The 13,949-nt window shown below is 48.5% G+C and overlaps 1 protein-coding gene across 1 annotated transcript in view; it reads left to right on the top strand.

Annotated features, from left to right (window-relative positions):
- Nucleotides 1–9,150, top strand: part of LOC135269002 (nuclear RNA export factor 2-like) — a 71,109-nt gene extending 61,959 nt beyond the window's left edge. Inside the window, exons 5-22 of the mRNA XM_064362306.1 lie at nucleotides 206–289; nucleotides 401–505; nucleotides 623–703; nucleotides 851–920; nucleotides 1,077–1,165; nucleotides 1,287–1,394; nucleotides 1,588–1,697; nucleotides 3,400–3,436; nucleotides 3,813–3,881; nucleotides 3,968–4,023; nucleotides 4,164–4,271; nucleotides 4,392–4,450; nucleotides 4,574–4,689; nucleotides 4,786–4,828; nucleotides 5,418–5,490; nucleotides 6,024–6,206; nucleotides 8,665–8,725; nucleotides 8,875–9,150. Of these exons, the coding sequence (XP_064218376.1) occupies nucleotides 206–289; nucleotides 401–505; nucleotides 623–703; nucleotides 851–920; nucleotides 1,077–1,165; nucleotides 1,287–1,394; nucleotides 1,588–1,697; nucleotides 3,400–3,436; nucleotides 3,813–3,881; nucleotides 3,968–4,023; nucleotides 4,164–4,271; nucleotides 4,392–4,450; nucleotides 4,574–4,689; nucleotides 4,786–4,828; nucleotides 5,418–5,490; nucleotides 6,024–6,206; nucleotides 8,665–8,725; nucleotides 8,875–8,919 (1,497 nt within the window). The 3' untranslated portion in view covers nucleotides 8,920–9,150. The remainder of the gene's footprint in view (nucleotides 1–205; nucleotides 290–400; nucleotides 506–622; nucleotides 704–850; nucleotides 921–1,076; nucleotides 1,166–1,286; nucleotides 1,395–1,587; nucleotides 1,698–3,399; nucleotides 3,437–3,812; nucleotides 3,882–3,967; nucleotides 4,024–4,163; nucleotides 4,272–4,391; nucleotides 4,451–4,573; nucleotides 4,690–4,785; nucleotides 4,829–5,417; nucleotides 5,491–6,023; nucleotides 6,207–8,664; nucleotides 8,726–8,874) is intronic.
- The last annotated feature ends 4,799 nt before the right edge of the window (nucleotides 9,151–13,949 follow it).

The raw sequence follows: 13,949 nt of genomic DNA, 5'->3' as shown, positions 1-13,949 counted from the left end.
GGAATGGGGGGAAAGGGAGTTTAGGGAATCCATATTTGGCACGCAAATAAGTAAGAAATCATGTCAGCGGTCGCTTCTTTAGAAGTCCAAGCTAAGCAGAAGGTTGGAATAAAGAAGAAAGAAAAAAGAGCTGGTTGGTTCTGTTCTCTATCATTTGTTCCGTGTTGTCTCTCCCTTCTCTCCTATGTCTTCTTTTTACCCTCAGATTCCTTACGGGGAAAAGTATGACAAGGCATGGCTAATAAATTCAATCCAGAGCCATTGCAGTGTCCCCTTCACTCCGCTTGACGTAAGAGAGCATGGTGAAGCCAGATGAGTGGGCACGGGGTACGGGGAGAGGCCTGGCTCAGCAGGGGCCATTGGCCTCTGACACCGTTGCTCTTGCCTTCACTCCCTGTAGTTCCACTACTTCCAAAATCGGGCACACTTCTTTGTGCAAGGTGCTAGTACTGCCTCCGCATTGAACAATGTCAACTATATGATTTGCGATGACCAGAACCGGAAGGTGTGTGCGGAGGGCGTTCCCTGTCCTTAGTCTCTGGGCAGGAGGACAGGCCAGGAGGCCGGTCATCCTCATTGGGATTAGAGGTCCTAGTACTTACCCCGCCTCTCCTTCCTGCAGATATGTATATTTGTCAATCATTCTAGCGCGCCCTTCTCTGTGAAGAATAGGTTGAAGCCAAGCCAAATGGAGTTGCTAAAGGTAATACAGACTCCGGGATCATTGCATGCCCACTTCCTGGACGCACCTCTTCTTCCCCTGGCCATCGCCACTGCCGCCACCACCACCACCACAACCACCACAACCACCAGGGCCTCAGAGTCTCTGTCTTCATCTCTATCTCTGCAGCTGACCATGGACAAACGATATGATGTCTCCCGGCAAGCTCTTGATCTCCAACGTCTCCGCTTTGACCCAGGTATGGCTGACAGCAGCAATTCTAAGGTAAGTGGGGGCAGAGCAGTCTGCCTGGGAGGGAGACCTAGGGATGGCAATTTAGGGAGGGTTTGGTGCTGGCTCTGGTCCAGCCAGGGCCCTCCCAGACTTCTGATTCCGTTCTCTTGGCTTCCTGAAGACCTGACGGGCAGTGATGTGGATATAATCCTGAATCGAAGAAACTGCATGGCTGCCACCCTGAAGATCATTGAATCGAATTTCCCTGAGGTGAAGCCTTAGGCCAAGTGCTGGTTTTTAGTTAGAGGGGGTGGAAGAGAAAAGGTGGAGGGCAGATTTGTCTCCGAGGCCCAAGGTAGTAGCCGCCACACTAACTCTTCTTGACCTAAAGCTGCTGTCTTTGAACTTGTGCAACAACAAACTGTACCAGCTGGATGGCCTGTCTGACATTACAGAGAAGGCCCCCAAAGTCAAGATCCTGAACCTCTCCAAAAATGAGGTGAGAAGCGGGAGCCAGATCAACTTTGGGGGGAGGATGGATGGCGGTACACATCAGGATGTTGGCAACAGGCAGGCAGAGGTGTCTGGTGTCTGTAGGTGACTGTGAGGGCCGGGGGAATTTGGGGCCCAGGGTCCCGGGTGTCTGTCTTTCCCTGGCCCTCCTTCTCCAGTTTCCTCCCCATCTTTCTTAGCTGATGTCGGTGTGGGAGTTGGGCAAGGTGAAAGGGCTGAAGCTCGAAGAGCTGTGGCTAGAAGGGAACCCCTTGTGCAGCACCTTCTTTGACGAGTCCGCCTATGTGAGGTCAGTGGCAACCCCTGTCGCCCTTCCTGGGCGCCTTTGCTCCCTGGATGACTGAGCTGTATCTGAAAGTGCCCCTGTGCAGGAAGAGGCAGCCTTGGTCCTCTGGGAGGACCACAGATCTCCTCCCCTCCTACACACACACACACACACACACACACACACACACACACACACTCTCTCTCTCTCTCTCTCTCTCTCTCTCTCTCTCTCCTGTCTCGGCGTCACTCACTCATCTGTGCTTAGCTGTCTCCTTTCCTTCCTCTGACATGCTTCCCTTTTCACCTGCTCTGGGGTGCCTTTCCCTCCTGTCTCTGCCCGGCCTCCTCCAGCATGTCTTCTGTGAGTTTGCTCCAGGAAATGGGGCTCCCCCACCTCCCGATGACCAGCAGTATTCAGATGCTGGTTGCCCTGGACCGAGAAGAGTCCTGTGGCCCTGGGCCTCATGCTGAGACAGGCCTTCCTGCCTCCATGGTGAGATGGGACTCCCCTCCACTCTCCCGAGAGGGGTTCTCCTTCTCTTGCTCCAGAAAGGTCCCCGCACCTGTCCTGAGCTGGCGTGGGGGCTTCCCTGCCCCGTGCTGGGGGCCGAGGCCCTGGGTGGCTGCTGTCCTGCCATCTCTTCCTCTGGCCCAATGCCAGAAGCTGGGCCCTCCTTGAGTAGAAACCTGGCTTTAACGAGTCAGGGAACCAGAAGTGGGCCACATTCCTGAGTCAGGAGTGGAAGGCACTGGGCAGAGGAGGTTGAGGAGACAGAAAGACAGACCTCTCAAGCCACTGCCCCTCCTTCCTTCCACACCTCACATTGTCTTGCCTGGGCCCTCAGAGGAGCCCTGGGTAGCCAGAGACGGGTAGCCTTCCTCGGTTAAGGTGCCAGCACATTGGGGCGCAGGCGCCGGGGACCATCAGAAGAGAATGCAGTGGCCGGGAGAGGGGGTCCCCAGACTCTGAATCCCATGCTGAGCTGGGGCCTGACCCTTCACTCCTCCTGGAAGAAGGTCTCCTGTCCCCGTGGATGCTCTGTTTCCCATGCCCAGCTCAGACTGAGCTCACACAGGTGAGAAAGGCTCCAGCTGCATCCAGTGGGCCCCAGCCCAACAGGTACATGTTTTCCTTTCCTGCCTTGGTCCCCAGGGCCAGCCAGGGGGCGGTGAGGGAAAGGGCTGCAGCAGGGGAGCCCTTTTCTCCTCTCTTCCTCCCTGAAGTCCACCCCCCACAGTAGAGCATCTTTCCCTTCCCTTTGCTTTGCATCCTGCTTCTCCTTTGTCTCTCATCTCCTATGTCTCCCCCGTCCCTCCCACCCCTACCTTGGCCCCATTTCTACTGTCATCCCCCCCGCCTTCCCCTTCCTGCCTCCTGAGCCCGGCCTCACTCACCTCCCTGTCCCAGCACCCTGGGCCATCCCTAAGGGCTTACCTGCTCTTGACCAGGTTGGTGGGCAGCAGCCAGTGAGGTAGCAGAGCCCTGGGTTCCCACCCCATTTCCTGCTCCCTGCAGAGCCTTCCATGTTGGCTTGGAAAAAGACGAGGAAGAGAGGGAGGGGAAGAAAGCCCTGGAGCCTGGGCTCCCAATGCTGCTGCTTGTGGCACTGGAGAAAAGGGAGTCAGGGCAGTTTAGGTGGAAGCTAACCAGGAGAAAGGAGAGGGAGAGAGGCCACACAACCCTGAACTGTCAGTCACTTCATTCTATTTTTGGTTTCGGGCAGTGCCATCCAGGATTGTTTCCCCAAGTTGCTACGCCTGGTAAGTATCTATCATACCGTCAGTCTCCTCCTACTCAAGAACATGACCTCCACGCCTGCCCTCAAGTCCTTTGGGTCTGGCCTAGACTACATGCTTGTATCAGACCCTCATCCATTTTAGAGACATGGATTCCTGAAAAGGACAAGAATATTCTGCCTGGAAAAATGTGTCCTTAAACACACACGCACACAAACACCCATGCTGGCATGTAATTGTAGAGATGTCCGGCACCTCATGAGAAAGCCGCCCACTGGGAATTCCAGGGCCATTTCCCACCGGGCCTCTGATGCTTTTTCTCCCCGGGCATGTTCATCTGACCGGTCATCCAGTTCCACCTCCTTGGTCTCCACTGCTGACTTCCTCTTTCCTTCTCCAGGACGGCCGAGAGTTATCCCCAGCAGTGACTGTTGACATTGACAGCTCTGAGTTCATGAAACCGTGTGAGGTGAGGAAGAAGGACCAAGCAAGATTTGGAGTGTTGTAAGGGAGGCTTTGTCCACTGCATAGGTCCAAATTGTCTTTTGATTTCAGGAAAGCTGTAATGGATTTGAGACCCTAAAGCATATAGTCCTGCAGTTCCTGCAGCAGTGAGTATCCCTGGGACCATGAGGAAGTGGAGGGCTGAGGCACACTGGGCCACCCATGAACAGATCAGTTCACGGGAGTTTTCCAGTCTCATTTGGGGCCCAGGCCACAGAGATAGCCTATCCTCACTGCTTCCCCACAGGTATTACTCGATCTATGACTCCGGAGAGAGACGGGGTCTCCTTGGTGCTTACCATGAGGAGGCCTGCTTCTCCATGACTATTCCCTTCAACCCCGAGGACTCAGCCCCGTGAGTATCAGGGCTCAGACCCTGCTCCGTGGCTGTGTGTCTCCCCAGCAGACACAGGCCAGCTCCTGGAAATGTCCGCACTGGCCGGACCACCCACTCCTGGTCCTCTTTCTCTCCTAGGAAGAGCTTGAGCCAGTACTTTGGGGAGAGCAGGAATATAAAAGCAGTCAAGGACCCCGGTAAGTGTGTGAGGGGGAAGAGTGGGCAAGGTAAGGGGGTGTGGCGGGAACAATCACAGAGGCCACAGATCAGAGTGTGGCAGCCCCCGCCCCCCCTTTCCTTCCTTCTCCTCTCCTCTATAGACCTTCGGGGGCAGCTGCTGAGACACACAAAACGTGACATTGTGGACTTCCTCGGTGCGTTGCCCAAGACTCAGCATGACCTCAGCTCCTTCCTGGTGGACACGTGGTACCAGACGGTGAGCGCCTGCTTCCTCCCTCGGGCGGGCCCAGAGAGCCAGAGGTGGGTAAGGAGGTTAAGGAGGATCCTGAGCACTTGAGCTCTTCCCTTTCAGAAGCGGATGCTCTGCTTTTCTGTCAACGGGGTGTTCAAGGAAGGTGAGTGTCTGTAGAGTCCCCTCCCCAGATCCCCACTGCTTCCTCCCCCTGGCTGGGCTCCCTCTCAGAACTCTCCCAGCTTCCCTGATTTTGTCCCTTTCCCTCCTGTTCGTCCCTCCGTGTTTTCCCACCCCCACTGCGCCCGCAAACCACCCTGGTCTGAACTAGGTCCATGCCTGTCTGCCCTGCACAGCTCAGGCGTGCTTTAAGGACACAGACTGTGGAGTTTGACAGCTCTCATCCCAGGTTCTTACTCTGTGAACTTATGCCGGTTACTTAACCCTTCAGTTTCCTCATTTGCAAAATCGGGCCAACAATAACCCGTCTCTTGGGCTACTGTGAAATAGGAATCAAGTGAACTTGTGGTTTTCACGGGGCCCCACACATGATTGGGGCCCTATCACTGGGAGTGGATTGTTCCCGTTGTTGCCCTCCCCATTCCTGCCACATTCTCCTGACTCCATGTGAACAATTGTCCTGGTCTACCCCCATTCTGTGTGAGTGTCAAGCGAGACTCTGACTGGGGATCACCGTGTGAGCACGTAAAGCCTGTACAACTCTAAGGTGGTGGTGTTTGTTGTCTTTGAAGTGGAAGGACAGTCTCAGGGTTCTGTTCTCGCCTTCACCCGGACCTTCATCGCTACCCGTGGTAGCAATTCCAGGTTAGTGCTGTGCTGTGGGTGGGAGCACCCATCCCAGCCTGGGGCCAGTGGTGTGGGAATGTGGTGGGTGCAGTCCTCGGGGTGTGCTCAATATTGTGGAAGGCCAACAGGTAGATCCAGGGAGCAGTCTCGCCTAGTGTTTAAGAGTGTGGGCCCTGGAGTTGGAGTAGGGTTCTCTTCCTCACCGCAGCACTCACAAACTGTGTGACCTTCATCAACTTAGCCAAACTCTCTGTGATTCATTGCCTTTCTCTGAAAACCGGAATAAGGCTATCCACTTCCTTGGGCTCTTACACAGGGTAAACGTGTTGGGCTTAGATCTGAAAATCTAGTGAAGCTGGTAGACAGTCTCTCCAAAAGTGGACTCCGTGGGAGGGTCAGAGGGTACCAGCCAAAAAAATCTGGGCGGCGGGCACAGTAGGGATATGGAAGGAATTTGGTTGCTGAGTGGCAGTGGTTAAGAAGGATCCTGTTGTCGGGGGTGTGGAGTTGTCTACCTGTCCAGTTTGAGGGTGCATTTTTCTTTCCTCCAGTCTGTGCATCGTGAATGACGAGCTGTTTGTGAGGGACGTCAGCCCCCCAGAGACTCAGAGTGCCTTCTCCATCCCAGTGTCCACACCCTCCTCCAGCTCTGAGCCCTCCCTCTCCCAGGAGCAGCAGGAAATGGTGCAGGCGTTCTCTGCCCAGTCTGGGATGAAGCTGGAATGGTCTCAGAAGTGAGTGCTGGGAGTACATGGGGATGAGGGGAGTTGGGACATCAGAGGAGTGAGCAGTGGAGACTCACGTGCAATTTGGAAAAATAACATCTTGGATATTTTGCTTTGGAAAAAAAGTGGGCCCATGAGAAAGGTATCATGCTTTTAAACTGGTATAGGTAAACAAGTGTTCAAATGGCACGATGCCCAAATGACATTACCTTCCGTATGCAAAATCTGCAAGAATCCAGCACAACAAACTACTAATAAACCAGTTCAGCAAGGTTGCAAGATACAATATACAGAAATCATTCACACTTCTATGTAGTTGCAATGGACAATCCAGAAAATGAAATTAAGGAAAGAAGTCCATTTACAGTAGCATTGAAAAAAATAAAATAAGTAGGAACAGACTTAAGCAGCGCAAAACTTATACTCTGAAATCTGCAAAACACTGCTGAGAAAAAACAAAAGAAGATTTAAATAAATGGAAAGACATCCCACGTTCATCGATTGGAAGGCTTAATATCATTAAAGACGCCAGTACTGCCCAGAACAGCCTACAGATTGATTGCGGTCCCTGCCAGAATCCCAAGTGGCTTCTTCGCAGAAATTGACAAGGTAATCCCAAAATTCATGTGGAAATGCAGTGGATCCAAAACAGCCAAAACCATCTTGAAAGAGAGGAACAACGTTAGAAAACTCACACTTGCCGATTTCAGAACTTGCTACAAAACTACATTAATCAAGAGTGCATGGTCCCGACATAAGAACAGACGTGGGAATCAATGGAATAGAATTGACAGTCTGCAGATAATCCGACTCATTTATGTCCAGTTGATTATCATTCAGGGTGCTGAAAAAAATCCAGTGGAGGAAAAAATAGTTCCAGTGGAGGAAAAAATAGTCTTCTTTACAGATGTTGCTGGGACAAGTGGATATCCACTTGCAAAATAATTACTTTTGGCCCCTAACTCACATCATGTGCAAACACTGACCGAAAATGGATCAAGGACCTAAAAGTAAGAGCTAGAACTGTAAAACACTGTAAGTGTACATCTTCATGACCTTGAATTAGGCAACCATTTCTTACATATGAAACCAAAAGCACAAGCAACCAAAGGGGAAAAAAAAGGTAAATTGGACTTCATCTAAATTAAAAGCTTTGGTGCATCAACAGACACTGTCAAGAAAGTGGAAAACCGACTCGGTGGAACAGGGGAAAATATTTGCAAATCACATTGCTGACAAGAAGAACCCTTGCAACTCAACAAGAAACAGACAAGCCACCCAGTTAGAAAATGGGGAGATGATTTGAATAGATGTTTCTCCAAAGAAGACCAACAAGCACGTGCAAAACTACAACATGACCAACAGCACGTGCAAAACTTCTCAACATTATTAGTCGTTAGGGAAATGCGTATCAAAACCACACTGAGTTACCACTTCGTACCCACTAGGATAGCTTTAATCAATGAAAGAAAACATTACAAATGTCGGGGAGAATGCAGAGAAATTAGAAATCTCAGGTATCACTGCTGGGGACATAAGATGGAGCGGTCGCTGGGGAAAAGATTTTGGCAGTTCTTCAGAATCTTAAATACGGAGTTAACACATGACCCAGTAATCCCACGCCTAAGTGTATACCAAAGGAAATGAAAATATATGCCCATTCAACAAACTTGCACATGAATTTTCATGGTGGTATTATTCGAAATAGCCAAAAAATAGAAACACATCGAGTGACCTTTAGCTGATGAATGGATAGATTAATGTGGTGCATCCATACGGTGGAATACTATTGCACTATTATTCATTCATACAAAAGAATGTAGTTGTGATATATACTATGACATGGGTGAACCTTGAAAACATTGTGTGCTAAGTGAGAGCAGCCAGTCAGAAAAGGCCACATAATTACATGATTCCATTCACATGAAGCGTTCAGAACGGGCAGATCCCTAGAAACGGAGAGCAGAGTAGTGGTTGCCAAGATCCGGGGAAGAGGGAGAATGGGGAGTGATCTCTAACAGTTAAGGAGTTTCTTTTTGAGGTAATCAAAATAGTTTGGAATTAGATAGCTGTGATGGTTGCACACTCTTGTGAATATACGTAAAAGCACTGAATTGTGCACCTTAAAATGGTGTGACTGCTACAGTATGTGCGTTATATCTCAATAGAAAAGAAACATACTATTGAATTTCCACTTGTTATTTCTTGAACATCTTTCTTTACTGGTATGTATTAAGCTCCCTTGTTCATCTGAATACCCCTATTTTTCTGATTTGGATTCTAGTGGGCATGAATGTCAGGGATAGGCGTTTTGGTTTTCCCTAGGCCTTTTTTCATGGTTACAAGAGTGCTCATATTGATACGTGTGTCCCAGAAAAAAGGTAGCATAGAGTAAGTGTGGCATTGCACGGTCAGCATGCCTGTCCTGGGGCAGTAATGGAGAGCACCTGTTCTTCTCCCACCCCAGGTGTCTTCAGGACAATGAGTGGAACTACACCAGAGCTGGTCAGGTCTTCACTATGTTCCAGGTGAGGTCTGGGAATCAGGTGGGCAAAAGACGGCTGTCTCTGGGCCGTCAGGAGGGCCAAGAAGATGGAGGCCGGGTAGTGTGGGAATGGAACTCAGGGCACCCGGCTCTACTAACATCCCAACTCTTCCTTTTCTTTACTTCCTTTAGACCGAGGGCAAGATCCCAGCGGAGGCCTTCAAGCAGATCCCCTGAAAGGAGCCCTTTCATGTCTTCTCTGTCTTCGTTCACATCCTCTTTGTTTCCTCTTTTCACCAGCCTAAGGCCATGCCCAGGAGCGGCGTTGGAGGCCTGGCCGATCAGGAAGCCAAAGTTAACTGGCAGGCTGCATGCCATAACCACCCGAAGAGCCGCTTACTTGCTCTGTGTATTTGCCCCACTCATGATCACTGTTTATTTTCATAATAAAGACTGATGTTGCATGTTGTACGTTGTGTGCCCTGGATTGCTCTTCTCCTGCCCCAACCATGCGCCAGTGGGGCCAGGACTGAAAGCCCTGCATACCTGTTCGCCCCTGGCTGGCCTTAGCAGATACATCGATCTGGCTTCCCTTCATAGGTAATTTTGTCAATAAACCCTGATGAGAAAGGACACACGCTCCTTCCAGAGATTGACCTTGAGAGACAGTGGGACCCTGTCAGATGCTCGACCTGGAGGCCCACAGAAGCAGGCATGGTACCTTGGCACACCAGGAGCTTTCATCCACCGTCTCGACCCTTCCCTTTCCCGAAGGTACACTATTCGAGGAGGAGTCTCAGGTCAGCACCTGCAGGGGGAGGAAGACTCAACCCGTCGGCCCAGCGCACTCCTCAGAGAGCTGACATTGGGTGCCCCGTGTCCATGTTCTCGACGGTGTTCAGCCATTTATTTTCACTTCTGAACAAACAGCAGTAGCACAGAATCTCACCTTATGGCCAGTTCTCAACGACTGGCATTTAGCAGTTGTTGAGAACTGACCATAAGGTGGTCAGTTCCAAATCGCAGGCAAGAGTTGAGTGGGACATTTGCACAATTTATTGCCCACACTTCTGTGATGCTTGCACATTAGACAATCAGCAGGCATACTTTTCAAAATTAAAATAATAGCAGTATGACGTTGTCAAGTCATAGTCCTATAAATGATGACATAGGAGAGGTACCACCAGTTTACAAATCATGCCTCCGCTTTCGTGTTTGGCATACATTATTTCCTACCACTTGCACTTTTCAGTTCTTTATGTACGTGTACATTAGGGAGCCATATGTTGGAGTGTGAATTTCTTAAAACTAGGAACTAAGGGGATAGTTGTCCTTACAAAAAGAATAACGCCCATCTTGTTCTTCCCTGTAGTGCCTCAACAGTCAAAGGCAAGCTCCTGTACCTCTCTAAGCCTTGGATTAAATGGATCATTGCATTGAAAGCACTCAGAGCAAAGCTGTATTAGTGCATTTTCACATCGCTATAAAGTACTACCCAAGACTGGGCAATTTAGAAAGGAAAGTGGTTTAACTAACAGTTCTGCAGGCTGTACAGGATGTATGGCTGGGGAGACCTCAGGAAACTTACAATCATGACAGAAGTCAAAGGGCAGGCAAGGCACATCTTACATGGTGGCAGGAGAGAGAGAGAGAGAGAGAGAGAGAGACGGAGAAAGTGCCACACTTTTAAACCATCAGATCTTATGAGAACTTACTCACTATCACGAGAACAGCAAGGGTTAATCTGCTACCTTGATCCAATCACCTCCCACCAGTCCCCACCTCTGACACTTGGGGATTATAACTTAACATGAGATTTGTGTGGGGACATGGAGACAAACCATACCAAACGCCCAGCATCTTCTAGTGATGAATATGCATTTGCGTCATTCATTGTATTTATTGTTACTCTTCCCCACCATCCAAAAGGAGAGCCGTGTGAATGGGGTTTGCACTGCCAGGCAATGTAATTGTTCTGTGGTGCTGCACCTTCATCTTTGTTTGGAACAGACTGGTTGGCATACAGTTTAAAGGAAGACTATGAAAAGCCCAGGAGCAGTCCCAGATTTGTAACATTATTTAATATAAAGCAGATTTGGCATTTCCAATCCGTGCGTTCAGATGCATTGTTCTAGAAATGAGACAGGTGCATCTATAGACGGTTCGATAAAAATCAAACTTCAATACTTTCCCCATAGCAAAATATTTAATATTAATTAAAACATTAACAAAACAATAAAGCACAAAACTGTGTATATATCACAGTTCTATGAAATGTCAACACAATATACATGCAATATATTTGCACGAATGCAAGCAAACAAAAAATAAGGGAATGAAACGCAGGAAAATGTTAACAGTTCTCTTTCCAGCCATGATGGGTTGCTGGTTATTGATATTTTCATCTCTATAATTAGCTGTATTTTAGTCATTTGGTAACATGAGTATACATTTATGACAGACTAAACCTTCAGCTTCTAAAATTTTTGTTACTAATCCAACATATCAAATATGCAAAATGTTATAGAGAGCCATGAAGTGAACACTTGTGTATCCACTACCCAGATTAAGTAATAAACTTGACAAATGTTTGAGCCCATCCCCTCATTTCCGTTGTCCTTCCTTTACTCCTCAAATGTAACTCATAACCAGAACGTGGTGTTTATATTCTCCATAAATTGCCTCATAATTTTGCCGTGAATAAAAGCATTCTTAAGCAAGGATTATGTGAAAACAGAGTTGTTTCTCTCTCTGGAAGGTGGCCTGCAAAAAGATTATTGATGTTTTCACGAGGATTTTAATCAGTAGGTACTTTATCTAATTTAATCCTTACAGCTATTCCAGTTACTGTTCATTGTTGATATTATTCAGCTCAGGGTACAGGAGTTATGAGAAGTTAAGCAACTTTCCCTGGAGAAACAAACTTGTAAATTAGTGTCCAGGAACTCAAAACCTATAATTACACAGAGTACCATTATTTTTCTTCTCTGTTGTCTGGGAAGTCAATCAATGAACCTAAGTATTTTGTTTAGGGTTCCTCTTTAACAATGAGAATTACTGCTTCTCTCTCTCTCTCTCTTTCCACACAATGTTTCAGTTAACGATGGACCACATATATGACAGTGGTTCTACCAGATTATAATGGAGCTGCCCTATACAGGTAACTATTTTTTATCTTTTATATACTATTTTTATTGTACCTCTTCTATGTTTAGATACACAAATACTTACCATTGTGTTACCATTGCTTAAAGTATCCAGTACAGTAACACACTGTACTGATTTGCAGCCTAGGAGGAATAGGTTATAGCATATAGCGTAGGTGTGTAGTGGGCTATACCATCTAGTTTTGTGTAAGTACACACTATGATGTTCATACTGTTACGGGATCTTTGGGGTGTCACTTTTCTGGCTAGAAACCTCTGTGGCTGGTGGCCCCTTTGCTTGAGTTTTTCTCGGGCCCACTGTGCTCATTCCACCCACTCGACCTGGCAGACTGCACTTGTCTCATGCTACCGGCCTGTGTCACACGCCTGCCATGGGAGACTGCATGGAGCAGGGAAGGGTGTGTGAGCGAGTGTGTGGTCCAAGCACTGTGCAGTCAGAAATGGCCACTGCTGCAGGCAGGGTGGGGAGCTCCAGGTGCCAGCATGTGTCAGCTCTCCACTAAGCTGCAGCTAGACCAGGTGCACCAGAGCTTCCACAGTTGGCACTGGGGGCCACAGTGGTGCCTGGAAGCTAGGAGACGCCAGGAACTTCACTGACTCAGAGACAGAGTCACAGCCCTGGCTCAGTGAGCTCCTCAGTCTGGGTTCCCCAGATGGCCGCAGCTCTTCTTTCCTTCTCTTCACCTGCAACATGGTGAGCAAGGGGCATGTCTCAGCCCTGTTTGTGTTACAGCTTCTTTACCCTCATTCGACGGGACCTGAGTTCTTTTCTTGTGCCCAGGAAGAATAAGGTATGCAGACAAGTACAGGGTGAGCAAGACGAAGAGGAGCTTTATTGAGCAATAGAACAGCTCAGAGGAAATCCACAGGGGACATCTCATTTCTACAGCCAGGGTGTTCCAATGAGTGTTCCTCTCCTAGCATAGAGGGTAGCTCCTCTCTGCTAGGCAAGTCATCCCAACAAGTGTTCAGCTGTCAGCAGAGAGGGTAGCTCCTGTCTGCCGCTGGTCCTTCCATCATCTGCACAGCTCTCAGCAGAGAAGACCCTAGAGTGGGTGGCTCCTTTCCACAGGCAGGACATTCCGTCATCCCCCATCATCTCTCCATACATAGTCTCTGCAGCTCTCAATAGAGAGCAAGCCCTAGTGTGGGCTGCTCCTCTCTGCAGCTGGTTGTCCCGAGGTCTGCTCAGCTCTGGCGTTGCCAGTGGCTTTTTTAAACGGGTCTCAGATGGGACAAAGTGCATGCCAATTTGTCCATGGGTGGCCACGGGCATGCCCAGAAAGGGCACCACAAGTTCCCACTCAAGTCCAGCAGACTGGCAGCCCGATCCCAGCCCAAGTCTGGGCTGCCAGTCCCCAAAAAGGGCACCACAAGTTCCCAGTCTTGTCCACGGGACTGACAACCCAGACTTTGGATACCAGCAAGCATAGGAGGGAAGCCAAGGGGTGGCTGAGGGTAGTTCCATGCTGGCCTGCAGGTGCCCCTTGGCACCTACAGCCTGGGCAGCATGAATGGCAGAGGAAGCAAACAGGTTCATGGACAGAAACTGTTAAGGTCCCCGGTGAGGGACTACAGATTTATCTGAGTTTTAGGCATTCCACATGTAACCAGGCAAAAAGCCATAAAAGCAGGCATCCCGAAACATTTCTTCTTCCAAATGTCAACTTCTCTCCAATCTCTACTTGCTTTCAATCTTTCTCAAGTGCTTTAAAATAATGAACAATAAATGTTAATTTTTCTGTGACACAGATACAGAAAATAAACACTCTTAAATGTTAGTGTGAAGCAACAAGAATGCAGAAATGTCATTATTAAGGTACAAAAATGTATACATGATATAGTACTCTAAAAATACCACGATATGAAAATACGTACCATGATGCTCTCATAAATGTTCTAAGGAGACAAACAGGTACTACAGAGAAAGTTTTTTTAAAAAATGTTTTATTGACACATAATCATTACACACATATACTGGTACATGTGATATTTTGGTACATATGTATAATGTGTAATGATCTAATTAGGGTATTTGAAATATTCATTGCCTTGAAAATTTATAATTTCTTTGTATTGAGAATATTTCAAATCTTCTCT

The sequence above is a fragment of the Aotus nancymaae genome, unplaced genomic scaffold (genome assembly GCF_030222135.1).
Source record: "Aotus nancymaae isolate 86718 unplaced genomic scaffold, 86718_ANA_hifiasm-v0.15.2.pri h1tg000004l, whole genome shotgun sequence".
Lineage (NCBI taxonomy): Eukaryota > Metazoa > Chordata > Mammalia > Primates > Aotidae > Aotus > Aotus nancymaae.
The sequence above is the reverse complement of the archived record's forward strand: the minus strand, read 5'-3'. Positions and strand labels throughout refer to the sequence as shown.